General features: G+C 41.6%; 1 protein-coding gene across 1 annotated transcript; it reads right to left on the bottom strand.

The window, feature by feature from the left end:
• Positions 1-1,466: 1,466 nt before the first annotated feature.
• Positions 1,467-27,612, bottom strand: LOC121278121 (nuclear localization sequence-binding protein-like). Its single transcript, XM_041188209.1, has 6 exons — positions 27,050-27,612; positions 15,624-15,802; positions 15,372-15,521; positions 14,234-14,366; positions 3,872-4,034; positions 1,467-2,990 (listed from the first exon to the last, which is right to left on the bottom strand). Exons 1-6 carry the CDS (start codon positions 27,507-27,509, stop codon positions 2,462-2,464), a joined length of 1,614 nt encoding a protein of 537 aa, XP_041044143.1. The 5' UTR covers positions 27,510-27,612; the 3' UTR covers positions 1,467-2,461.

Here is a 27,612-nt window from a genome sequence, read left to right as displayed (position 1 = left end):
TAGAATTGAGATGAAATATAAGCTGGTAGAAGGGGCTGGGACAGGAGAGCTTGATAGGGGGCCAGTGATAGGTGGAGGCCAAGAATACACTGCCAAAGATGATGTCATAGAAAAAGAGTTGTTGACGGTGGTGATATTATCTAAAGGGTGTGCTAATGGGGACATTAAGGGAAGGAAGCTAGTGACAGATGGCCCTAGTGCGGGTTGGGTAGGGGGAAGGGATCGAAATGGGCTTAAAAAAGGTGGAGATGAAACAATAGATTGAAATAAATTTAAAAATAGGAGAGAAAAGAAAAAATATAATTGTAAAAAAATTATTGGAAAAGGGGAGGATCGGAAAGGGGTTGGGGACGGAAGAGAGAGTTCATGATCCGAAATTGTTTAACAGGGAGGTTTGGGTCATGCTTGCGGACAGATCAAAGGTGTTCCGCAAAGTGGTCATCCACCGTTTGGTCTCTCCAATGCAGAGCAGACCGCATTGGGAGCAGCGAATGCAGTAGATTAAACTGAGGGAAGAGCAAGTGAAGCGCTGCCACTAGCTTCCTGCCCTTAATGTCCTCATTAGCACATCCTTCACATATCACCACCGTCAACACCCCTTTGTTCTTTTGTCTATGACATCTTTGGCAGTGTCTTCTTGGCCTCCACTTATCCTTGGCCCCCTACTGAGCTCTCCTGTCCCACCACCTTATATTTCATCTCACTTATATATGCCTTAGTTCTGATGAAGGGTCATACGGACTTGAAACATCAACTGTATCCCTCTCCACAGATGCTGTCAGACCTGCAGAGATTTTCCAGGTATTTTTGTTTTTGTTCTAGATTTCCAGCATCCGCAGTATTTTGCTTTTATCTTCATATATTAGGATATGGACAGTGGAGTTTTGGATGAGCTGCTTTACCAAGGGTGGAAATAGTAGGCTTGTCAGAGTTCTCACCTGATTTGTATTTAGCTACAACTGCTTTTGTTATCACATTGGCTGAAATCACCGCTACTGTCAAATATATTGCCAACAGAGTGCTTTAAGCTCACTCACACATGGACAAGGTCACTCAAATGATGTAATGGCAGCCACCCAATGGGCAGCATAATAAAAAGCATCTTTGGAAAGGACACAGGACATAAGTTTAAACAGCTGGAGTTCTGATACCTAAATGTTATTCAATTGTTTCACAATTGCAATTAATGTGGATCTTAAATAATTTCACAATCAGAACTAATAATGCAGTGTTTTTGCGTCTGCAAAGTAGATTTGAGATCATTTTAAACAAGTATATGAAATAAGTCTATCCAATGATTTACCTTAGTCCTTGCAGTTTTCTTGAGTAGCACCATAAAATCTTCAGCATTTAAGAAAGAGAAATCAAATAATGGGAGGAGGCAAGTTTGGAATAAAAGGATCATCTTCAGGTTAATTTCCTTGGAAGGAATTTGAAAGATTTATAACAAAGACAAGTCACTAGTATTCCTGAAGCTGCATTTTATTCAGATAAATCCACTGGCAAAGATTTGTCTCCCAAGTGGCAATGTTCTGTTCAAAGGATCATGCCAGTTGATGAAAGTACAACAAAAGACAATTGATTTTTTTTAAATCAGTATACAGTTTTCAATAAATGAGTTTAAAACAAAAGACCAGTTTTCTTTCAAAGAGTCTTGAAATAAATTACATGAAAACGTTGCTGCGAAGGGGGAATCTTTCATTACTTTTCAGTGGCAAGGAAAATGACTCAAAAGGAATCGGGCACATTGCTGGCAACATTCAAATTAAGGTCTCCCCCACAAAAAAAAGTTCCTAGAAGTCCCATGCCAATTTTCCAAGTGAAGTTGTTTAAATTCATTCAAAGCCACAAGGGTTAATTATTATTTTTTTTAGAAATGTTCAATTCTCATAAGGAGTTGATTGAGTCAACAAGTGGATACAACGGATTCAATGAAAATCAGTCGATTAAAAGAAAAATATTCTCGGAGACCAGTCATCTTAAGAATGGCAGTCCGGGTTCCCAAAGATAAGATGGTGCCGAAGGACGGGCCAGACAGTGGGAGTGAAGTGCTTTTCCGCGCTCTTTCATTCTTTGCACCGCATGGAATTGTGGAAAAATCTCACCAGAAAGCAAAACGATTTCGACAAATTCCAAAAGGAGCTGACGAAAGGAAACTCAGTGGCGATTTAAGTCGCCAATATAATGTCGAAATGAACATCGGTCTTATTTTAAAATAATATAGAAAACGACATGGTATTTGGAGGTTCAGAGTCGAAAGCCCCGACAAAAGGCAGTACTCCAGGCTAAACAACAGGTAACAAGATTAAATCATGACAATGGTGAAAATGGGTTTCTAGCATTTTAACATAACAGGCAAATCAAATTCATCAGATACTGCTTTCTGCGGTTCCAAGAGCCATTGAATTAACAAGGTGGGAGGTTGATCCTGAATCTGGCAGAAATGCTTCTCTAGATTTGATCAGTCATAGTCCCTGTATGAGCGGCCTCCATAACCACCACCTTGGCTCTTGTACCCACCCGAATAGTTGTCCCGGTCTCCCGTATCGTACCGGCCTCCACCGCTATAGCCGCTGCTCCTGTCACTATCCCAGTAGCCGCCGCCTCCTCTCCTGCGGCTACCGTAGCCGCCACCGCCTCGGCCTCCACCATACCCGCGGCCACCTCCCGACTTTTTCTCGGCGTGACCCACTCGGATCTGCCGCCCGTCGATGGATTTTCCGTTCATCGCCTGCAGCGCGTCCCTGGCGTCCTCCGGGTTCTCGAAAGTGATGAAGCCGAAACCGCGGGACGTCATGGTGTCTCTGTCCTTAATCACTCTCACCTCAGAGATCTGCCCGTACTTGGAGAAAACCTCTTCCAGGGACTGCTCGTCTGTCTCGAAGTTGAGGCCGCCGACGAACAACTTTCCTTCTTCAGACATGGTGGCGGTGGCGGGGTTGCTGCGCACTTGAGTGGGTGAAGCTGCAGGAGTTGAAAATGGCGCCGGTCACTCCACACAAACAGACAAAGAGGAAGCGGAGAGCGGAAATTGCCTCATTTGAATGGCTCCTTGGCCGTTTCTCTCTTTTGTCTCTCTCGCCCCCTTTCGTTCTGTGTCGGGACAAGTTTTCCTCTCGGAGCGGCTGCAAAAGAATGAAAGCAGCGGCCAATGCAGGTAAAAGAACAAAAGGCATAAGGAGGAAATTAATTCATTTGTGACCCCAATACAGCAAGTTATGAGCTGGGAAAAGTGAAATCATTTGGACAAAAGAGCTGAACTCCTGAGGGGAGAATGACTGCCATTGACATCAAGGCAGCATTTGACCAAGTGTGGCATCAAAGCTGGAGTCAATGGGAATCAGTGGGAAAACTGCTGGTTAGAGTGATATCTAGCATAAAGGAAGGTTGTTGTTGGAGGTCAGTCATCTCAGCTCCAGGACATCACTGCAGGAGTTCCTCAATCCAACCATGTTCAGTTGCTTCATCAATTACTTTCCTTCCATCATATGGCCCCAAAGTTTTTTTTTCATTCATGAGATGTGGGCTGCACTGGCTGGATATTGCTCATCCCTAGTTGCCCTTCAGAAGGTGGTGCTAAGCTGCCATCTTGAACCATTGCAGTCCATCATCCTGACTTGGAAATATCCATTCCTTCACCATCACTGGGTCAAAATCCTGGAACTCCCTCCCTAACAGCAATGTGGCTGTACCCACACCACAAGGACTGCAGCAGTTCAAGAAGGCAGCTCACCACAATCTTATCACCAGCAATTAGGGATGGGCAATAAATGCCGACCTAGCCAGCGATACCCACATCCCATCCATGAATTTTTTAAAATGTTTGATAAGACACACAGCATCATATTATACAGTATTTGAACAGAATTACAGAAACTGCTCTGTGGTCGTGTTTATGTTCCGCACCAGCCTCTTCCTCTCTTGTTTGCCCTTCGAAGTGAAGATGTCCTTGTTCAGCAACTGAGGTGTTTGGTAGGGTTCTGGTGCGTACATAGGTAACCGCTGAGGCTGATCTGCACTGGAAGGTTCTGCTGCTAGTGGGACAAGATACTGCAGATGATTGTGGGTTGGATGAGCTCATTGTTTGCTTTTTCTCTTGTGCTCTGTGATATGAGCTTGCTTTCGAAGGAGGCGGCACCATTTTTTAATTGGTTGCATCAGGTGCTGCGATTCTGGGCAAGCTTCTCCCAGGATGCGAAGTCAATATCAAAACTTCGAAGTGAAGCCTTCATAATGTCCTTGAAGAGCTTCGGGTGACCATTATGAAAGCACGCCCCAGAATCAAACTCGCCATTGAAGATTCACTTTGATAAGCTAGTGTCAGGTGTTCTTGTTCCATGAGCAGCCCAACTTAATGGCAATTGGCTCCATACAATATGTCTGATATATTACCCTGCCATCTGGTCTTCAGTATAGATCAAATAAAATGGTTGAGTTTTTTGTCATGACGCTGGTACACAGTCCAAGTCTTACATGCGTGGAGCAAACTGGGAGTTCTATTGTTGTATAGACTTTGTTTTGTAGGCAGACTTACTTCTCTCCAATTCCCAGATGATGTTCGAAATCTGCCGAGGGCTACATTTGCTTTGTCAATTCTTGCATGTGTCTCGTCATCAACATAGGCAGCTCAACAGGATCCTACTGAGGTATGAACTTATTCATTGCTGACAGGCTCTGGTCATGGAATGAAACCATGGGCTCGAGATGGGGCTTTCCTGGAGCAGGCTGGTACACTATTTCAGTTTTCTTCATGCTGACAATAAGGCTCAAGTTGTTGTATAAGAGAGAACAAGTCCATGCTACATATCATGTCCACCGATGAACCAGCAACTGGTGCACAGTCACTGCCAAACAGGAAGTTACAAATTATCTCCTTGGAGACCTTGGTCTTTGCCTGGAGTCATCTCAGACTGAGTAGTTTCTGTCCACGCGATATCTAATTTCAATGCCATCATGGAAGGCATTGGACGTCTCAGTTTTTTTATTATTCATTTGGGACGTGGGCGTCGCTGGTTAAGCCAACATTTATTTCCCATCCCTAATGGTCCTTGACGGTGGTGGTGAGCTGCCTTCCTGAACCACTGTAGTCCCTGTGGTGTAGGTATACCAACAGTGTTGTTAGGGAGAAAGTTCCAGCGCTTTGACCCAGCAACAGTGAAGGAATGGCGATATATTCCCAAGTCAAGATGGTGAATGGCTTGGAGGGGAACTTCCAGATGGTGGTGGTCATGCATTTAAAAGGTGCTCCTTAAGGAGCCTTGGTGAGTCCCTGCAGTGCATCCTGTAGATGGTGCACACTGCTGCCACTGTGCGTCGGGCGTGGAGGGTGTGAATTTTTGTCGAAAGGGTGCCTATCAAGCAGGCTGCTTTGACCTGGATGTTGTCAAGCTTCCTGATTGTTGTTGCAGCTAGGCAATATGAAGTGTCCATGACCCCACAAATGCCACAATATCAATATCATACCTTAGGTGTACTTTTGAACTATTTACTATAAACAAGAGACTAGAAAGTAAGGTAGACTTATTCACCAACCAGCTCCTTCTCCTGTGCCTTCAAGTTAGTTGCAAACTTTTAATGTTTTTCTATAATGCAGCTATTTACGCACCTTTCCTAAAAGTAGTTAATTAATCTGGCTATTTGCATAAAGACCCTTAATGCAGATACTCACCATCCAAAGTACTTCTTTACTGTGATGTCACTGTATTTTTTCCTCACTTCTCTTTCAAACTCAACACAATTCCCAGTAGCTGAACTTGTGGGCCAGTTTTGGTATTCATTGGATCATCCTCCAGCAGCTCCAGCTGATGCTACCACCAAGCACATCATCTCTCCCACACCCCTGCTTTCAGCATTCCAAAGGGATTGTTCCCTCCGTGATATCCTGGTCATCCATCACCCCAACATCCTGTTCCCTTCACACACCACCTTTCATGCAAATGTAGATGTAACACCTGCCATTTTACCATCTCTCTCCTCACTGTCAAGGCCCCAAACATGCCTTTCAAGTAAAACAGTGATTTATATGCATTTTTCTGCATTTAGTATACTGTATTTGCTGTTCATAATGCAGTCTGCTCTACACTGGGGAGACTAAATGGAGATTGGGTGACCACTTTGCGGAACATCGCTATTCAGCCTGTAAGCATGACCCCCAGCTTCCTGTTCCTGTAGTAGCCTGTCATTTTTATTCCCCACCTTGCTCTCATGCTGACATTACTGTCTTTGGCCTAATGCAGTGTTCCAATAAAGCTCAACACAAGCTCAAGGAACATCACCTCATCTTTCGGTTAGACACTTTGTAACCTTCTGGACTCAACACTGAGTTCAACAATTTCAGACTAAGCTCTGGCCCCATTTTGTTTCCTTCGCTTTGCATTTTTCAGTCTTACCCTTATTTTTCTCGTTTCTGCTTTTGAACAGCAGCTATTCATTACTTTGCCCTGCACACCTCCTCAGGACACATCTTTTGTTTCTTGTACCATTATCACTCTCTTCGTCTCGGCAAAACAATTTATTTTGTCATTTAATGACACCCTTATTCCAGCTATCACAGAACTGCTCTTTTCACCTACTTAAAATTTATTGCATTTCTAACTTTTCCCAGCTCTAATGCAAAGTCATTGACCTGAAACATCAACCCTATTTTTTTCTCCACAGATGCTACCCAACCTTGTATTTCCAGCATTTTGTTTTTTCGCCAAATTCCCAGCATTCACAGGATTTTGCTTTTGTATACATATTTCTGCTTTACTGATTACCAGGCAATTAGATATCAAAAACAACTGTTTGAGATTGTCACAAGTTGACAGTGTTCTAAATCAATCCTAAATTATAAACTACACAGTAGAATTGTTTAATTTGTTGGTGATGGATAGGGGACACCAGAATCCAAGCTGGCGAGGCCAATTGTTGCTGCCAATTGCTGTGCCAGCTGAGTTCAACTAACTCGGCAGATATGGGGTCATAGATGGTTACAGCACAGAAACAAATCATAAAATCCTTGTGTCAGTGCTTCCAAGTTAGCCCCTAGTTGTAAAACTCCTGACAGCCAGTTGGTGAAGGAGATCAGAAGCCAAACTTCACTCTGAATAAATCTAAAACTGAGTGAAACTTTAAAAAGTGTATAGCTGCTAACTCTACTCCCACCCCAGTGTCAATTTATATGTGCTGAAGTAATCATCCAATCAATACCCTTCAGCTGCATGTGCTTAACCTTAATTTATACCATTGACACTAATGTCTAATTGCACTCTCAGCTCGCAAACCATAAATTCTAATATTCCAATTTTGAAGAACAATGGACTGTGCTTGATGAAGGTCCTGGAAGGTGGGGGGTGCAGAGTGGATGGAGAGACAGCCAATGGCAGCATAACTCAGTGAGCGGGCTCTGTCTGCGGCCGGATGGTGAGAAGCTCCGTCGAACAGATACTCAACAGCCACTACTTCGGAAATAAAGAGACAAGAGCCTAACTTCTGCCATGATAAATACCCAGAAGAGTAGTATTCCTTCCTTGAGTGGTGCATCTTAGCAACAGCACTGCAGGCACCTCAGTCCAGGGCCTCTGTGGTGCTCCTGATGCCCCTCACCCACCAGTGAAGATCCCGGGTGGGCGAGGGAATGGAAGGGATTACACTCTTACCGCGCTCTTACACACAGATGAGAAGTTAACTGTAACGCAAGAGCTACCAGCAAATGGAAAGCAGAACGTTCTCCATTTTCAGTACAAGCGAACAGCTCAAAGGTCTCCAAACGGGATGCAGTTTTCTCCAATAAGAAACTCTTTGTGGAAATTCCTAATGGTGTTTTGGCAGAAGGAAGCAAAGAAGAGTTAACTGTGCTGTTAGAATTTGCTGAGGAGAAAATGAAGATGGAATATGTATTTGTCTGCTTCTACAAAAACAGAGAGGATCAAGCCTTGCTCCTGAGAACATTCAGCTTCATGGGCTTTGGGATTGAAACACCAGGCCATTTTCCATGTTTCCAAAATATTGCACTCTTTAACATTAGAAAATACAGTTATCAGCGAGTGCGAAGCAGGTCCGCGATATTTCTGTGACAACTTGGCACAGACTGGGGCTGGCAAGTATTAACTCAGTAAATGCGGAAAAACCAGGTGGTCATGCGGCTGAGCCAGGAAGATGACTGACAGCTTCAAACTTTGCCGTGTTTCTGCTACTGTCTGCCTGTTGTACCCAGGCTCTGCATTAGAGATTGGTGACCAGAGGTTGGTTCTGCTCCTTAACCCGGGTTAGCCACTGTGAATCATATGCACTGGCAACTAGACCAAAAGGTGGGAGAGAGCAGGGCTGAATATGTATGTGTATATGTTGGGAAGGGGACAGGGGCTGATTACTGTGTATTTATGTGATGATCATCTCATCATGGCAGCTACAAGAGAAATGCCATGTACAAAGGAGACCACAAGGGCATTCAACCATGGGGAGGGGTGGCAGTAATGGGTGAAGGTGGGGGCTTCTATTTTAGCTTCTGGAGAAAATTGGCTGCATGCCAAAGCTACTCAATGCCTGAGATCCAAGACAAGGTCTCGCCAATTCCTCATCAGAGTTGCTCTACATTGACGATACTGTACTAACATTCCATACTGAGGAACACCTTTAGCAGCAAATGGACGGACTCTCTCATGCCTGCAAAGAGTTTGGTTTGACCATAAGCATTAGAAAGACAAATGTCATGGTCCAGGATGTTGCCATACTGCCATCTACACACGTGTCACTGGCTAGGCTAGCATTTATTACCCATCCCTAATTGCCCTTGAAGTGGTGGTGGTGAGCTGCCTTCTTGAACCACTGCACTCCATGTGATGTAGTTACCCAGTGACCCAGTGATTTTGACCCAGTGACAATGAAGGAACGGTGATATATTTTCAAGTAGGCTGGTGCGTGGCTTGGAGGGGAACTTGCAGGTAATGGTGTTCCCATGCACAGGTGGCAGTGGTCATGGGATTGGAAGACGTTGTTGAAGGCACCTTGGTGAGTTTCCAAGTAGGATGGTGCATGGCTTAGAGGTAATGGTGTTCTCATGCATAGGTGGCAGAGATCATGGGTTTCGAAGATGTTGTTGAAGGAGTCTTGGTGAATTGCTGCAGTGCTTCTTTTAAATGGCACACATTGCTGCCACTGTGCATCGGTGATAGAGGGAGTGGATGTTCAAGGTGGTTGATAGGGTCCCAATCTAGTTGTTCTGGTTGGTGTTGAGCTGAGTGTTGAAGCTGCACTCATCCAGGCAAGGAGAGTATTCCACCACACTGCTGACTTGTGCCTGATGATGGTGGACAGGCTTTGGGAAGTCAGGAGGTGAGTTACTCTGTGCAAAATTCTCAGGCTCTCACCTACTCCTGTAGCCACAGTATTTATTTGGCTGATCCAGTTCAGTTTCTGATCAATAGTAACCCCCCCAGGATGTTGATTTGAATATACTTCAGTACTGGGCAGAAAAGTGGCAGACAAAACTCAATGCTGAGAAACAAAAAATGTATCGCACGGGGACAAAAAAATTCACTAAAAGAAATAAGACCATAAGACGTAGGAGCAGAAGTTGCCCATTTGGACCATCGAGTCTGCTCCGCCATTCAATGAGACCATGGCTTATCTGATAATCCTCAAATTAGGCAAATTCTTCTCAAAACTATTTTGGAATACATGAGTAATTTGACACCTGACCTGTCGTAAGTGTAGCATGGTTGGGAGCAACAGGTGATTGGGTTTCCTCACCTCATGTCTGGGTCTCTTGTAGACTAATTGATATAGATTTATTGCCATGATTATTATGTCCCCATGTTCTATTGCATCATGGCTGCTCTGTTCCTGAACTCCATTTATCTATGGTCTTGAAAATTTAAACTGAGCTAACATTTTTGGTGAGAGAATTCCAGATTTCCACTACCCTTCGTGTGAAAAAGTCCTTCCTAATTTCATTCTGAAATAACCTAGCTAAGATTATTCTAATTTTTTCTGGATTTCCCCCACCAAAAGTAGTTGTTATTCTGTACCTGTGCTATTGAAACATTTTTTCATTCCAAACATCTTAATTCAATTATCCCTCAACCTTCTAAACAAGGAAAGGAAATGTCTTTTATGCAACTTGTTCTCAAATGTTATTTTAAAGCACTGGTATTATTCAGGTGAATTAGCTCTGTACCCTCTCCAATGCCAATATATCTTTCCTGATGTTCAGTGCCCAAATTTGAATGCATAACTCGAGACAAGACTGTGTGTACGATGGAAGTGTAATCACCTCCCTTTTGCATTTCAGCCTCTCTTAGAAAAAGGCAAATATACCATGTGTTCTGAATGCTTTTTGTATTTGTACACCAGCTCACAGACATAGAATCACATACTAGCTTATAATCATGAATCATTAGGTGTACTGTGTATGTGTCAGCTCTTTGAAAAGACTATCCAATTAATCTCACTTCCCTACATAGCCCTGTGTATTTTGCCTTTTCAAATTCATATCTAAATCTCTTCTGAAAGTTACTTTCAAATCTGTTTTCACAACCTTTTCAGCCACTGCCATTATGACGACAACTCACCTTGCAAAATACATAAGTCATGTTTCCAAGTCTGGTATTTTTGCCAATTTAAATTTTATCTCAAATCTGTCCCCGCTGGTTGCTGATCTTCCTGCCTTTGGAAACAGTTTCTCCCTTTCTATTCTGACAAAAATCCTATAATTTTCTGTATTTCTCTCCCTTGTCAAAAAAAGGTTATGACATTTACAACTTTCTAATCCAAAAGCACAATTTCTGGGTCAAGAGAGCTTTGTATAATTATTACGTAATGCATCAGCAATTTACTCACCTATTTCTAGTAGTCAGGAATGGAAACCATCAGGTCCTGAAGGCTCTCTTACACTACTGGTGTTTTGTTCTCCTCTTCCACTGTGAAAACAAAGTGGTCATTTAACAAGTCCTCCACTTCTTTATGCTCATTAGGCTCACATGCCTGTTTTTAATTAGACCCTGTTCCATTTAATAATGTTTATAAAAACATTGCTGTGAACTTAAATATCCCTTAAAGCTTTTTGTTTCATATTTGCTTTGCCAAGCCCAGAACAGGCACAAAGATATTCCAAATTTTAAAGCTATATTTTAAAAACATGAACATAAAAACTGTTAAGATGGCTGCAGCATACCATGTAGCTTTTGGCATGTATGGTTGACAGTCTGTGGCCAAAAGATGATTACAAAGAGGACCTGTGTGAAGGAACATCACAGCCACTTGTGAAATTCACATCCATCTCATTGTTTTAAGGATGGATCAAGACCTGCGGACAGTGAGGTTTGTAGACAACTCATCAACCTCATTTCACCAGGGACAAAAAGAAACACAAACTCAATTTTTTAATATTCGTTCATGGGATATGGACATCACTGGCCAGGCCAGCATTTATTGTCCATCCATAATTGCCCTCATTCAGAGGGCATTTAAGAGTCAACCACATTCCTGTGGGTCTGGAGTCACATGCACGCCAGACCAGTAAGGACAGGTTTCCTTCCCTAAAAGGGCATTAGTAAACCAGATGGGTTTTTATGACAACAACAATGATTTCGTGGTCATCAGACTTTTAACTCGATTTTTATTGATTCAATTTTCACCATCTGTCAGTTGTTATTTGAACCCGGGCCCCAGAGCATTACATTGGGTCGCTGGAACACGAGTCCAGGGACAATGCCATTATGCCACCACCTCACCCAAATGGGTGTTAAACAAATGCAAAATGGATCCCACTGACCTTTCACTGTGTTTGGATGAGGGGCCATCACAACGCAAAGACCTTGGCTGCCTCAAGTTCTCAGTGTGAAAACCAAAGTGCAGGATAGTTATTGGCCTAACACATCACCTTTTTGGAAAAGGTAACAAGTCAGATGGGTGAGACAGCCATGTTTGTTGCCAGCTTTTAAAACAGCAAGAATCAGCTCTGCAGAGACATAAGAGACCAGCAGGAAGCCATTGAACCAGCAGCAGTCAATCAAGCAGCCATGGTAATATGCAGCCAAAACTTCAAAATGGGAGGACTTTCTCCAACCTCCTGGAAGTTCACTTGAGAACCAACATCTTAGCAATACAACTGTAAGAAGCCTCACAGCTTACTGAGAATTCTATGCTTTAAGACCTTTGCACCAGCCAAAGCATAAACTCATCTAAGAACCTTAGAGGGCCTACTACAAAAGAGACTGAAACAATCCCTAATTGTAACGATTCTTTTTTTTTTGAGTGCGACAGCGTGAGACATTGCATTTTTAAATCTCCAGGCCAAGTGTGGGATAATAAATAACCGCCTTCATTTTAAAACTCACAAAGCAGTGCTGGGACTATTTAAATTGGGACAACCATTTTGAGGGGAAATACAAAACACTTTGATCACCATCAGTAAGAAAACACAAAGTCAGACATTTATTTTTGCAACTCTCTTTTTGTACCACTTAGCTAATTATTTTTATAGCTCTATTATTTGTTAAAGCAAAATGTATCGCACAGGGACAAAAAATTTACAAGAAGAAATTAGACCATAAGACAAAGGAGAAGTAGGTTATTTGGCCCATCAAGTTTTCTCTGCCATTCAATGAGATCATGGTTGATCTAACAATCCTCAAATTAGAAACATTTTTCTGAAAACTATTTTGGAATACAATATATGAGTAATTTGACACCTGACATGCAGTAAGTGTAAATAAAAACAAAAAAACTGTGGATGCTGGAAATCCAAAACAAAAACAATTACCTGGAAAAACTCAGCAGGTCTGGCAGCATCAGCGGAGAAGAAAAGAGTTGACGTTTCAAGTCCTCATGACCCTTCAACAGTTCTGTTGAAGGGTCATGAGAACTCGAAACGTCAATTCTTTTCTTCTCCGCCGATGCTGCCAGACCTGCTGAGTTTTTCCAGGTAATTCTGTTTTTGTTATGCAGTAAGTGTAGCATGGTTGGGGTGTATCATGGTTGGGAGCAACAGGTGACTTTGGGCCACTGGTTCTCCAGGCATCCACAACTGAGTTTCCTCACACCATGTCTGGGTCTCTTGTAGACTAATTGATATAGATTGATTGCCATGATTATTGTTATATCCCCATGTTCTACTCATCATGGCTGCTCTGTTCCTGAACTCCATTTATCTATGGCCTTGAAAATTTCAATTGAGCTAATATTTTTGAGGAGAGCATGGTTTTGTGAAAGGAAAATCATGTTTCACTAATTTATTGGAGTTTTTTGAAGGAGTAACATGTTACTCACAATAAGAGGTTGTGGTGGAAGAATTAATCCAGGCTGGTCTCTTGGTTAATGCTGATTTATTTCCAAGACAACTCAGTGCTACTAACTGCCCTGTAGCTTCCACCCAAAGTGTTGCAGTTGTACCATTTTATTCTATTTAGGTGGGATAATTAATGCCCATCACCTGTTTAACTAACAATTGGTTTTAACAAGATGATTGCCATATTAACAGATACCCCTCAAAAAACTTGAACACTTTTTTTTAAAACAGAAGGAAATAATGTCATGTATTTCCACGTATATTATTCTTGAATTTCTTTTACCACACACACATATTATATATATATATATATATATATATATATATATATATATATACACACACACACAATTATAAAACAAAAGCAATTTTTCATTGCATCGTTATACGACACCTCTCTTCCAACACATTTAATAATTTCCGAGAGCAGGCACTTCTTTTCGTAAAACAGTCTGATAGTTGGTGACTTTTGTCAACCCATTTTATCTTAGAGATGTCTGTTCTCTCTAAGATCTCCTTGGCTCAGTCTATTAGTAGCCTTTTTTCCGCGACACTTTTCGTGGAATGAACGTTGTCCCAAAGAAACCGGTTATCAACATAATGTTCTATGGGCAAACTTTTCCCACATGGCCCCTTAAATAATATTTCTGTCAATATATTGGATAAGTAGACCCCCATATCTTCTGCTTCGACTAAGGCTAATGTTTCATCAGCTAAGGTGCTTTTCACTACCCTTTTTATTTTCTTGGCCTCCCAAGCCCGTGGGCAACATTTATCATTTTTTCCCACCAAGAATATGATGAACCCTGTTGTGCTGGAGTACCCATCTGGAAGATTGGCATATAAAGCATCATTAAAAATGACCAACCTCATTTCTTCTGGATCACCCAAGGCTGAGAACTTGAGCACACATCTCAGAATTTAATTTTTTAACTGTTTTATTTGCTCTCCGTGCTTACTCACCTGTAACATGTTTCATCATGGTACTCAGCTCCAACACATCATAACTAGCATCAGGCCTAATCTGAGTGCACAACCAGCTCAACTGCCCAATCAAACTTCTCAACTGTTCTATTTCTTTCTTGGTAGCAGGATCCTTTTTTTTGTGAGGATCTACAATGAGTTACTGTAATATAATTAACATTTTCTAGATAAGATTGTTGATTCAATGTCACTCCTAACTTGCTCTGCTTAATGTCTAAACCTATGTATTTAAAGGCCCTAGAAGCCTGACTTCTGACCTGGAATTCCTTCTTTATCTTCTCGATTACCCATTGTTCAAATTCTACAGATCCTCCCCACAGGAAATCATCAATATGCATGATAAAAATCCCAGCTAGTTTCTCAAACAAAAACAAAAATACCTGGAAAAACTCAGCAGGTCTGACAGCATCTGTGGAGAGGAACACTATGTTTCGAGTCTGTATGACTCTTCTCCTTGTGGTACCAGTACAACATCGCGTGGTCTGTCTTTAACTGAATGCAACCTATTTTCAACAATACAGACCTCAGAATAATATCACACTCTTGATAAATCATTTAACCCATAAACACACTTATTCAATTTCCATAGCTTTCCTTCTACATCCCTGGCTTCTTTGGGTGGTTTCAAAAAAACTTCCATTTGAAACTTCTCCCCCTGTAAAAACACAGCCTTTTATATCAATCGATTTGCACTCCCAGGAATAGGATGCCAAAATAGCTAAAAATATCTTCAAACTCACTTTCCCCGCAGTAAACGAGTCCACTCTGACATCTTGATCTCCTAGTCTCTTCAAAGCCTCGGGCTACTAATCTCGCTTTGGCCTTATATGTACCGTCTGAGAGTACCTATTCTGTACAGATCCATCTGTGAGACAAAGCTGGCTGTCCTCTGTCAAATATTTCAGAATATACCCCAAATTCCTTCCAACTTTCTCTTTCCATCTGGCTTCCTTTGTCAGCTTACTTTCCAATTTATTAGCAGCTACTAGAGTCGCTCTGTCATAAGTACTACTTCTGTTGAGATTGCTAGCTTGCTCTTTAGTCCTCCTTGTTAAGCTATGGCCTCTACTCACATTCCTCTCCCTTTCTGGACCGATACTATATGATCGTCACCCACGCGAACAGAACTCCGTTTGCAAGTCCTGGATTTTTTCCTAGGGTCACGACCACTTTCTGGTCCACTGTTAGAACTCATACTGCGCTTTCTGGGTTTCCACATCTTTACCTCGGTTTGCCAGTCGATAAGTCTTGTCTCCTGTCCTTCATCCTGCACATTTAGCCAAAGTTTGTATTTACCAGTGGCCTTTCCTGCTCTCCCTATGATAGTGGCATCCCTCCACACACTGGTTCCTTCTGGCACGTATGTTACCTTTGTTCCTACTTTGGGTAATTGCCCTTTTGGACGAATAGCGTTGTCCTGTACCTCAGTATTACTTTGTTCACAGTCAGTCAACCCTGTATCTGCTGTTGTCTGCTCCTCATAACTACCCAGTGTATGTGTACGTGAAGTGCAAAGTGCCTCTTTGCATTCTATGTCCTGTTCAGAACCTGCAAAAGGTATAGTCAGTACCAATTAAACGTGAAGAATATACCCTAACAGTTTGATTACCGTGTTGCACAATTACTACTTTCTCATCACTCCCTATAACCTAGCCAGGTCCTTTCCACTCTTTCTGGCCTTCCCTTTTATAATATACCATGCCTCCTTGTCTAAACTGTATTCCCGATGGTCTTATGTGGTGCCGTAGAGCCTGCCAAATTTTCTCTGAAATCTCAGCTTTATGAAAGCTTTTCTACCCGCATACAAAGCGTTCAGATGAGCAGAAAAAGTGGAGCTAAATACGAGTCCCTTCTAGAGCAAGGGGAGCATCTGACAACACCGAAGGTAACTTTGGATTTCTTCCATACACCAACTGATATGGACTGTACCCCCCAACCATTTGCAGAGAGTTCTTTGTGTGCACCACCTATGCTAGCACCATTTGCAGTTTACAACCTGGTGGCTCAGCTAATATTTTATATAACGTCATCTATTACTGCATGGTTTCTTTCACAAAGACCATTATTAAATGGGCTCTCGGCTGCAGTGCGCATAACTACAATGTTTAAATTTTCACACATATCTCCAAATTCCTCATTGGCGAATTCCCCACCATTATCTGTTAGGAACTTCGTTGGAGTTCCTAATCCTGTTCCTACCCATTTTTCCATAACCTTATCGACAATGGTCCTTTTGTCTTTACTATGTATCACAGTGGATAGACTAAATCAGGTTGTCGTATCTATGAAGTTTGGTAAAAAACCCTATCCTTGTCCCAAACTTTCAAGTCCATTGTCACTGCATCGTTAAACTCCCTGGCTAGTGGCAAGCTCACAACAGGACGCAGTGGTGTCTTGCGATATTTACGCCAAATTTCACACTGAGCAGTGATTTATTCAATAAGATCATCATATCCTTTATTGACCATTCCCACATCTCGAAGCAGAATCTTCAGTTTTTGTGGCACCAGATGTGCAAACTATGTAATTTCCAAATGATCTTTTTGTCCACCAAATTCTCATTCTCAGCAGTTAAAAAAAACTTAACGAACTTTTTGATGAGAAATCTCTGGCTTCCTTAGTGGCAAGTAAAATGTAGATCCACATTTTTCCCCAAACATGACTGCTCTATCATTCTTCATAGCTAGCATCATCTGAGCCTTCTTCATCGCAGATCAACTCAACAATAGCAGTATCTCATTAGAAACCACATCAGTACTGATAAACAAATTGATCCCTGCTATCTTACAAGGGAGGATCACCCGTTTGGAGGATGTTAATGTATTGTCATCTCTGAATCTGAAGCAGGTAGAGCTTTCGTACTCCTCGACCTTCCACCGGTCTGCCTCATCAAGACACTCCAGATAGCAGGCAAGCCAATCTATGCTGCACACTGTAGAAATGCAACCACTGTCCAGAGCTGCACAGTTGAAGGAATCTACCATCAAGATACTCAGAGCCGGATTCAAACTCTGTAATCATTGTGATTCCATCATGGCAGTCACCATCATAATTTTCAGTTTCAGATGAATCCGTCTCGTGGGTTACTTAAAAAACATGATTCCTTCACTGTGGGCAGTTCATCGTGTAATGGTACTGGGATTCACGCCGAAAACACCGACTAGCCGTTCCCCATGCATTTTTTGGGTTTAAACATCTACGGTCACCATCCCAGACACGCTTTTTGTCCCGACTCTAAAATTGGCTAGGGTCATGACCATTTTCAGACCTCTTGTCACTAACTCCATCTTTGTATTGGAATCTTTGTCTAATACTTGGTCAACCGCAAAATTCAGTCACTATTGAATCCTCTATCCTTTGTTTTATAGCATTGTTGTTCGCATTTGCTAAAAAAGTGGCAGGGAATGACTGTTTCCCCAGAAATTTTTTTTAGGGCAGCAGCCATTTGATTTAAGAGAGGTTCTTTCCCCCAGAACTGAACCCCTGTTAGTACTAAAACACTATCGACATGGGAAATGCAAACAGTAATAATTTAACTGCCAATACCAATTCTGGAATTTCAAGTTCAAATTGCTGTTGTCTCCTGTACTATTTATCAAAGTCCATGATATATTATTCCATGGACTGATCATCTGATTTCTTAAACCTATCAAAGATCGCCAAGCTTCATACGCTTCCAATAACTCATCCTTTCTGTAGAACTTATCCAAAAATTGTATAAGATGGTTTAATCCCTTTTCATGATCCAAATCATCCATTTTCCACTCTGAAAATAATTTACTCCTTATCTTACTTTTGATAATGCCAAAGCTATACCTTGCTTCTTCTAGGGTATAGCAGTAACCCAGATCCACATTTCAACTTCAGCCTTCCATTGCTGGTAAGGTTCAGAGTCAGAAAAAATTGGTGGATATTCAAAGCTTGCGATTTTGCACTGTCGTCCTGCCATTCTGTAACTTAAATTGTTAGCAACAGTATACTTCTTTGCTATCGGGACTGAGACAGAAAGCTTCATATACAGCAATCAATCAGCAAAGCTTAAAGTTCATCCTCTGCTACCATGTTACTCACAGTAAGAGGTTGTGGTGGAAGAATTAATCCAGGCTGGTTTCTTGGTGAAAGCTGGTTTATTTCCAAGACAACTCCTCAGTGCTAAGAACTTCCTTGTAGCTTCCACCCAAAGTGTTCCAGCTGTACCTTTTTATTCTATTTAGGTGGGATGATTAATGCACATCACCTGTTTAACCAGTAATTGGTTTTAACAAGATGATTGCCATATTAACATAACATGCGCAGTGGATAGAGGAGCCTGTAGACGTCCCGTACTTGGAATTCCAGAAGGTGCCACATCAAAAATTATTGCGGAAAATAAAAGTGCATGGTGCAGGAGGGTAAGATATTAGTATGGATAGAAGATTGGCTGGCTGGCTGGCAGAAAGCAGAGTATGCATAAATGGGTCTCTTTCTGATTGGTAGGATGTGATGAGTGGAGTCCCAGAGGGGTCTGTATTGGGACCTCAACTTATTACGATTTACATCAATTACTTAGATGAGGGGACTGAAGACATGGTAGCTAAATTTGCAAATGGCAGAAGGATAGGTAGGAAAGTGTGTTGGGGAGAGGACATGAGGAGGTTGCAGATGGATATAGATAGTTGAGTGAGTGGGCAGAGACCTGGCAGATGGAGTTTAATGTGGGAAAATGTGAAGTTTTTCGCTTTGGCAGTAAGAACAAAAAGGCAGAGTATTACTTAAATGTAGAATGGCTGCATAATTCTGAGGTACAGAGGGATCAAGGTGTTCCAGTACATGAATCACAAAAAGTTAGTATGCAGGTACAGCAAGTAATTAAGAAGGCTAATGGAATGCTATCCTTTATTATGAGAGGGATTGAACATAAAAGTAAGGACGTTATGCTTCAGTTATACAGGGCACTGGTGAGACCAGACCTTGAATAGTGCGCGCAGTTTTGGTCTCCTTATTTAAGGATGGATGTAAATGCACTGGAGGCGATTCAAAGAAGGTTTACTAGATTGATACCTGGAATGAGTGGGTTGTCTTATGAGGAAAGGTTGTTGGACAAAGTGGGCTTGTTTCCACTGGAATTTAGAAGAGTGAGGGGTGATTTGGTTGAAGTATACAAGATCCTGAACGGCCTTGACAAGGTAGATATCGAAAGGATGTTTCCTCTTGTGGGTGAGTCCAGAACTAGGGGGCACTGTTTTAAAATTAGGGGTCACCCTTTTAGGACAGAGATGAGGAGAATTTTTTTCTCAGAAGGTTTTGCGACTTTGGAACTCTGCCTCAGAAGCTGGTGGAAGAGGGGGCATTGAATATTTTTAAGGCAGTGTTGGATAGATTCTTATTAAGCCAGGGAATCAAAGGTTATCAGGGTCAGATAACAGGACAGGCCAAAGATATTCCAAATTTTAAAGCTATACTTTAAAAACGTGAACATAAAAGCTGTTAAGATTGCTGCAGCATACCATGTAACTTTTGGCATTTGAATTGTTGACAGTCTGTGGCCAAAAGATGATTAAACATGAGGCCCTGTGTGAAGGAACATCACAGCCACTTGTGAAATTCACATCTCTTTGTTTTAAGAATGGATCAAAACCTGTGGACAGTGAGTTGTTTGTAGACAACTCATCTACCTCGCTTCACCAGGCTCAAAAAGAAACAAACTCAATTTTTTAATATTCATTCCTGGGATGTGGGTGTTGTTAGCTCGGCCAGTAATTATTGCCCTCATTCAGAGGGCATGTAAGAGTCAACTACATTGCTGTGGGTCTGGGGTCACATGTAGGCCAGACCAGGTGAGGACAGGTTTCCTTCCCTAAAGGGCATTAGTGAACTGGATGGGTTTTTATGACAATTGGCAATAGTTTCGTGGTCATCATCATTGCTTCAACTCTAGATATCTATTGTTTCAATTTTCACCATCTGCTAGGTGAGTTTTGAACTGGGGACCCCAAAGCATTACCCTGGGTCGGTGGAACACTAGTCCAGTGATAATGCCACTATGCCACCATCTCGCCAGAATGGGTGTTATACAAATGCAAAATGGATCCCTCTGACTTTCACTGTGATTGGATGAGGGGCCATCACAATGCAAAGAGCTTTCCTGCCTCAAGTTCTCAGTGTGAAAACCACAATGCAGATAGTTATTGGCCAAACACCATCATTTTTGGAAAAGGACTTCGAACTTGTAACAAATCAGATGGGTGAGACAGCCATGTTTGTTGCCAGCTTTTAAAACAGCAAGAATCAGCTCTGCAGAGACATAAGAGACCAGCAGAAAGCCACTGAACCAGCAACAATCAACTAAGCAGCCAAGATAATACACAGCCAAAACTTCAAAATGGGAGGACTCTCTCCAACCTCCTGCAACTTGAAGTTCATCTGAGAATCAACATCTTAGCAATACAACTGCAAGAAGCCTCACAGCTTACTGAGAATTCTATGCTTTAAGACCTTTGCGCCAGCCAAAGCATCAACTCATCTAAGAACCTTAGAGGGCCTACTACAAAAGAGACTGAAACAATCCCAAATTGTAACTTTTTTTTTGAGAGTGACAGCGTGAGAGACATTTTTAAATCTCCAGGGTAAGTGTGGGATAATAAATAACCTCTCTTATTTTAAAACTCACAAAGTAGCTTGCTGCTGGGATTATTTAAATTAGGGCTATCATTCCAAGGGTAAAATATACACACATCTGACATACAAAACAGTTTGATCACCATCAGTAAGAAAACAAAGTCTGACATTTATTTTTGCAACTTTACTCTTTTTGTGTCACTTAGTTAATTTTTTTTTTATATAGCTCTCAGTCTGCTGGATTTTCACTTATTATTGCATTTGTGCAAGCCTTTTCCTTCAGCTTGGTACTGTCCCTTCATTTGTCACGCATGATTAGTTAACTACATGACAAGCTTTTCCTTTTTAGTGACATTTCACTGGTTTTGCACCATACCAAATATTTCTTTTAATACTTCCTACTGTTGCCTGTAGACATACCCATTAACAATTCAATCCAATTTACTGTGGTCAACTCATTTTTCATCTCTTGCCTTGGTCTGAGACTCCATTCTCCCTCTCAAACTCAATCATGTTGTGGCCAGAACAAAAACAGAAAATGCTGGAAAAACTCAGCCGATCTAACAGCATCTGTGAAAAGACAAAGACATATTGTGGCCAGAATTGCTGTTAAGATTGTTAACAAAATGTTATGTTACTGATCTCTATATCTAGTTTGGCTTGTGTCCATATGGCTCAGAAAAACCATCTCGAAGATTTCTAGAAAATCATTGGGGGGGGGGGGGCGTTCTATGGCGAGGATATTTAATTATTCTTTGTTGATTGTGCTGTTCTACATCTCCTAGTCAGTGAAAATTAAAATCTCCCATTTTTGCCTAATTCCTTTTACTACATGCTTCCCTGATCTCTGTATTTCTATGTTCCTTCCCTCTCTCAAGCAGACAATCTGGAGTTCTGTAGACAACTTCCAGTTTTGCATCGTTTGCTATTCCTTTCTCACTGCTCTTACCAGACTGAAATCCCCTCTTTCAACAGCAGTACTTGGGTCTTTATCAATATTGCTAATCTCTCCTCTTTCCCTGATCCTAAAGGCTGGAATATTCAGCTCCCAATCATGCCCAATTTGTAGTCAGGAATCCAATGGGCTACTAGATCATATTCCTTAAGCACATTTGGGCTTCTCATTTATTTAATCCATGTTAGGTGCATTTGTGTACAGGAGTCTTTAGGGCAACTGACCATGTACCCTACTAATTTTTTCCAGTTTTTAAAAGTTTAGATGTGGATTTTCCCCTTCCACCCATAATTAATTTAAATCTTTCCCTATCTACTTTTCACACAGCAACACGGGCGGCTGTCTGATTTACTTGATAGCTATCCTGTCTGTATGCTCCACCTAGTCTCGAAGGTGGCCTCGGTGCCTGAGACATCAGAAACTCAGTTCATAGCCTCTGGTTTCAAGTCACACTTAAGGACTCGCAGCACAACAATCAGTATTGAGGGAGTGCTGCACCACAGTGGCCGTCCATCAGATGTGACCTTACGCAGAGGCCTCTTCTGTCCACTTAGGTGGATGTAAAAGATCCCATGGTGCTATTTCAAAGAAGAGCAGGTGAAGTTATCCTGTGTTCCTCAGTCAGCATCTCTCAAAAAATGGTTATTTTCACTTTGCTGTTTGCAAATTGGCTGTCAGATATTACAAAATACTTTTCATTTCAAAATTACTTCACTGGGTGTAAAATACTTTGAAATGTGCAGTGGTGGTGAAAGGCATCATATAAATGCATGTTTTTCTTCAAGAATCAGTGAGTGAGTGGCAGAATGTCAATCTTTCTATCTCTGCAGCATGTAGTTGGGAGTAATCCAGACTTTACTGCCCTGGAGGATCTGCTCTCTAACCTACAGTTTTTAAAGCTCCATAATCTTTTTAGAGAACCTTGAACCTATTCCAATCCATGCCATTGGTTCTCACCTGTGTAACTTCTGGCTGCTCACTCTTACATTCTTGAACTTTGTGTCTCCTGTGATATTCTGAAAGACACTTACAGAGCAACATACTTTGGGACCTTGAATCTCAACCTCCCCAACTTGAGAATACCCCACAATAACAACTCACCTGTACAGTTTATCATGACCCTCAGCACCCAACAATCACTTAACATTTTTGTTCATATCACCAGTGCCTAAACAGGTATACTTCTCAGCCAAATCCAGCTCCATCGATGAACAACATTCTACTCTCACCTGTTGCTTCCTGCCCTGATGGTCATAGTCTTCATTTACAGCTGCTCCATTCCTAGCAATGTAAGGTGATCACCCTCTGGAACAAATGTTTCAGAAAGCTTTTTCCCTCCTGAACATTCTGGACCAAGTCCAGATGCTTTTGAAGTTTTGTAACTTTCAACTGAAGAAGTGCATTCTGTGTAAACTTCATGTAGCGAAGTCTGTGGGCCCTGACAACATTCCAGCTGTAGTGCTAAAGAATTCTTGTGCTCTAGAACTAGCCATGAATTAGCAATTTGGAAAATTGTTCACAAGAAGCAAGGCAAATACAATCTGGCCCATTATCATCCCATTCATTAGCTGATGGAAGGTGTCATCTACAGTGTTATCAAATGGCACTTACTCAGCCATAACCTGTTCACTAATGCTCAGTTTGTGTTCCACCTTAACCGCTTAGCTCCAGACCTCAACACAGTCCAACTATGGACAAAAAGAGCTGAATTCCATTGGTGAGACAAGGGTGACTACCTTTGACAAAATATGTAATTAAGGGGCCTCAGATTAATGGCAATGTGGAAAATTTCTACGCTCTAAGGAGCAATGGTTGTGATTGCTGGAGGAAATCATCTCAGGCCCAGCACATTGCTGAAGACTTTCTCTTCCCTCAGCATAAGATGTAAAGTACTGATGATTGCTAAGTATTCAGTTCCATTTGCAACTCCTCATAAATAACGAAGCAATCCATGGCTGCACGTGGCAAGATCAGGACACCATTCCGACTTCGGCTTCAACAGCACCTTCCAAACCTGTGACATTTCTTACCCAGAGGAACAAGGGCACCAGGAACATGAGAACCCTGTCACCGAAGTTTCTCCTCCAAATCACAGAACACCCGTTGCATTATCTTTACTCACTTTTTGTTTCTTATGCATAAACCCACAAAGTGAATGTCAGCCAGCTGTACCACGAAACGCACATCATCTTGATACTTGGGTGCTAATAGAGACATTGGTCAAAATCTATTTTTTGCGGGGGGGTGGTGGAAGGAGGAGTCATTTTATCAGTTAGGTTTACTGCTGCTGCTCTCTGTACTCAGCTAAGGTATATTGAGAAAGTACAGGTGTACAATCAGCCATTCATCTCATTAGATGAGCAAATCCTGCTTTACTGTGAATGAGTTAGCACATATCTAAGAAATTGTACATTTGGGTAGGAAAAATTAGACCACGTATTCCTTAGAAAAAGGAGTATCTAAAGGGGGTGAATGCATGTTAATCAAGCCATTGAATATACAAACACAATAGAATATACATTTCTAAGGAGACAGAAATCAAAAGTGGAGAAGGCAGGTTAAATCTTTACAAAGCTTTAGTTAGACAAGACTTATGAGTGCTGTGCACAGTTCAGGTGGCCCTATTATAAAGAGGATACAGCTCTGAACAAAGTGCAGTTTTGCAAATATGAATACAGAACTGAGCAGTTATTATTAAAGACTGAATCCGACAGATGCTCTTTTCTCTGGAAAAGTTGACCCGATAAGAGGTCTTTAAAGTTACAAATGGGTTCAATAAGGTCGAGATGTTTTGAATTGTAAGGTGTCCAAAACTAGAGACCATAAATATAAGATGGTTATAAATAAGTCCACTAAGAATTCAGAAGAAACTTCTTTATCCAGAGAGTGGTGAGAAAGTGAAACTTGCTATCATGTTGATCATTTGAAGCAAGTAACATATATACATTTCAAGCAGAAGTTAGATAGGTAACATGTGAGAAAGGAACAAAAGGATATATTGATAGGACAAGATGAGGTTTATATGGAGCATCAATTTGTTGGACCCAATGACCCACTTCAGTTCTATAAATTCTACGTACAAGTCTGGTTTCATTAACATAGGATTCCAGGTTGTGAACATTATTTTTCAGGTCAATCATGGACCTTGAATGTACATAATGTACAGCATTGTCAATGGGATATTTCTCCAGGGAAAAATCATGCTGCAAGGAGAGATGCTACACGATCTATCATGGTTTTCTACACTTTGTACATTATTATATCCATAAGGCAGTAGAAATATCTGACCCACAAGATTTCACCTATTCAGCATTACCACGTAATTCTGTAGCACCAAGCAAAGGAGAAATTAGAAAAAGGTTTGACTAAAAAGCTCGGTCAAAGAGGTAGGTTTTAAGGCATGTTTTAAATGAGAAGTTTAGGGATGAAATTCCAAAGCATGGGGCTTATACGGCTGATGACGCAGCCGCCGACAGTAAGTGATGGTAGTAGACAGAAGCCAAAATTGGAGACTTCTCAGAGTTGAAAGGCTGTAGGAAACTACAGAGGGGAGAGGTGATGGAGTGATTTGGACATGAGGATGATAACTTTAATATCAAGAGGTTGGTGGACTGGGGAGCCAATGTAGAACATCAAGCATAAAGGTAATAAGTAAACAGAACTTGATATATTAGGATATGGACAGTGGAGTTTTGGATGAGCTGGTTTACCAAGGGTGGAAAATGGGAGGCTCGTCAGAGTTCTCACCTGATTTGTATTTACCTACAACTACTTTTGTTATCACATTGGCTGAAATCACCACTATCAAATATATTGCCAACACAGTATTCAAGCTCACTCAAATGATGGTAATGGCAGCCACCCAATGGATAGCATAATAAAAAGCATCTTTGGAAAGGACATAAGTTTAAACGGCTGGAGTTCTGATACCTAAATGTTACTCAATCGTTTCACAACTGCAATTAATGTGGATCTTGTTAAATAATTTCACAATAAGAACTAATAATGCAGTGTTTTTGCATCTGCAAAGCAAATTTGAGATTGTTTTAAACAAGTATATGAAATAAGTCTACCAATGATTTACCTTAGTCTTTGCAGTTTTCTTGATTTTGCACCACAAAATCTTCAGCATTTAATTAAGAAAAATCAAATAATGGGAGGAGGCAAGTTTGGAATAAAAGGATCATCTTCAGGTTAATTTCCTTGGAAGGAATTTGAAAGATTTATAACAAAGACAAGTCACTAGTGTTCCTGAAGCTGCATTTTATTCAGATAAATCCACTGGCAAAGATTTGTCTCCCAAGTGGCAATGTTCTGTTCAAAGGATCATGCCAGTTGATGAAAGTACAACAAAAGACAATTGATTTTTTTAAAATCAGTATACAGTTTTCAATAAATGAGTTTAAAACAAAAGACCAGTTTTCTTTCAAAGAGTCTTGAAATAAATTACATGAAAACGTTGCTGCGAAGGGGGAATCTTTCATTACTTTTCAGTGGCAAGGAAAATGACTCAAAAGGAATCGGGCACATTGCTGGCAACATTCAAATTAAGGTCTCCCCCACAAAAAAAAGTTCCTAGAAGTCCCATGCCAATTTTCCAAGTGAAGTTGTTTAAATTCATTCAAAGCCACAAGGCTTAATTGTTTTTTTTTAGAAATGTTCAATCCTCATAAGGAGTTGGTTGAGTCAACAGGTGGATACAACGGATTCAATGAAAATCAGTCGATTAAAAGAAAAATATTCTCGGAGACCAGTCATCTTAAGAATGGCAGTCCGGGTTCCCAAAGATAAGATGGTGCCGAAGGACGGGCCAGACAGTGGGAGTGAAGTGCTTTTCCGCGCTCTTTCATTCTTTGCACCGCATGGAATTGTGGAAAAATCTCACCAGAAAGCAAAACGATTTCGACAAATTCCAAAAGGAGCTGACGAAAGGAAACTCAGTGGCGATTTAAGTCGCCAATATAATGTCGAAATGAACATCGGTCTTATTTTAAAATAATATAGAAAACGACATGGTATTTGGAGGTTCAGAGTCGAAAGCCCCGACAAAAGGCAGTACTCCAGGCTAAACAACAGGTAACAAGATTAAATCATGACAATGGTGAAAATGGGTTTCTAGCATTTTAACATAACAGGCAAATCAAATTCATCAGATACTGCTTTCTGCGGTTCCAAGAGCCATTGAATTAACAAGGTGGGAGGTTGATCCTGAATCTGGCAGAAATGCTTCTCTAGATTTGATCAGTCATAGTCCCTGTATGAGCGGCCTCCATAACCACCACCTTGGCTCTTGTACCCACCCGAATAGTTGTCCCGGTCTCCCGTATCGTACCGGCCTCCACCGCTATAGCCGCTGCTCCTGTCACTATCCCAGTAGCCGCCGCCTCCTCTCCTGCGGCTACCGTAGCCGCCACCGCCTCGGCCTCCACCATACCCGCGGCCACCTCCCGACTTTTTCTCGGCGTGACCCACTCGGATCTGCCGCCCGTCGATGGATTTTCCGTTCATCGCCTGCAGCGCGTCCCTGGCGTCCTCCGGGTTCTCGAAAGTGATGAAGCCGAAACCGCGGGACGTCATGGTGTCTCTGTCCTTAATCACTCTCACCTCAGAGATCTGCCCGTACTTGGAGAAAACCTCTTCCAGGGACTGCTCGTCTGTCTCGAAGTTGAGGCCGCCGACGAACAACTTTCCTTCTTCAGACATGGTGGCGGTGGCGGGGTTGCTGCGCACTTGAGTGGGTGAAGCTGCAGGAGTTGAAAATGGCGCCGGTCACTCCACACAAACAGACAAAGAGGAAGCGGAGAGC

This window comes from Carcharodon carcharias, chromosome 5, assembly GCF_017639515.1.
Source record: "Carcharodon carcharias isolate sCarCar2 chromosome 5, sCarCar2.pri, whole genome shotgun sequence".
Lineage (NCBI taxonomy): Eukaryota > Metazoa > Chordata > Chondrichthyes > Lamniformes > Lamnidae > Carcharodon > Carcharodon carcharias.
The sequence above is the reverse complement of the archived record's forward strand: the minus strand, read 5'-3'. Positions and strand labels throughout refer to the sequence as shown.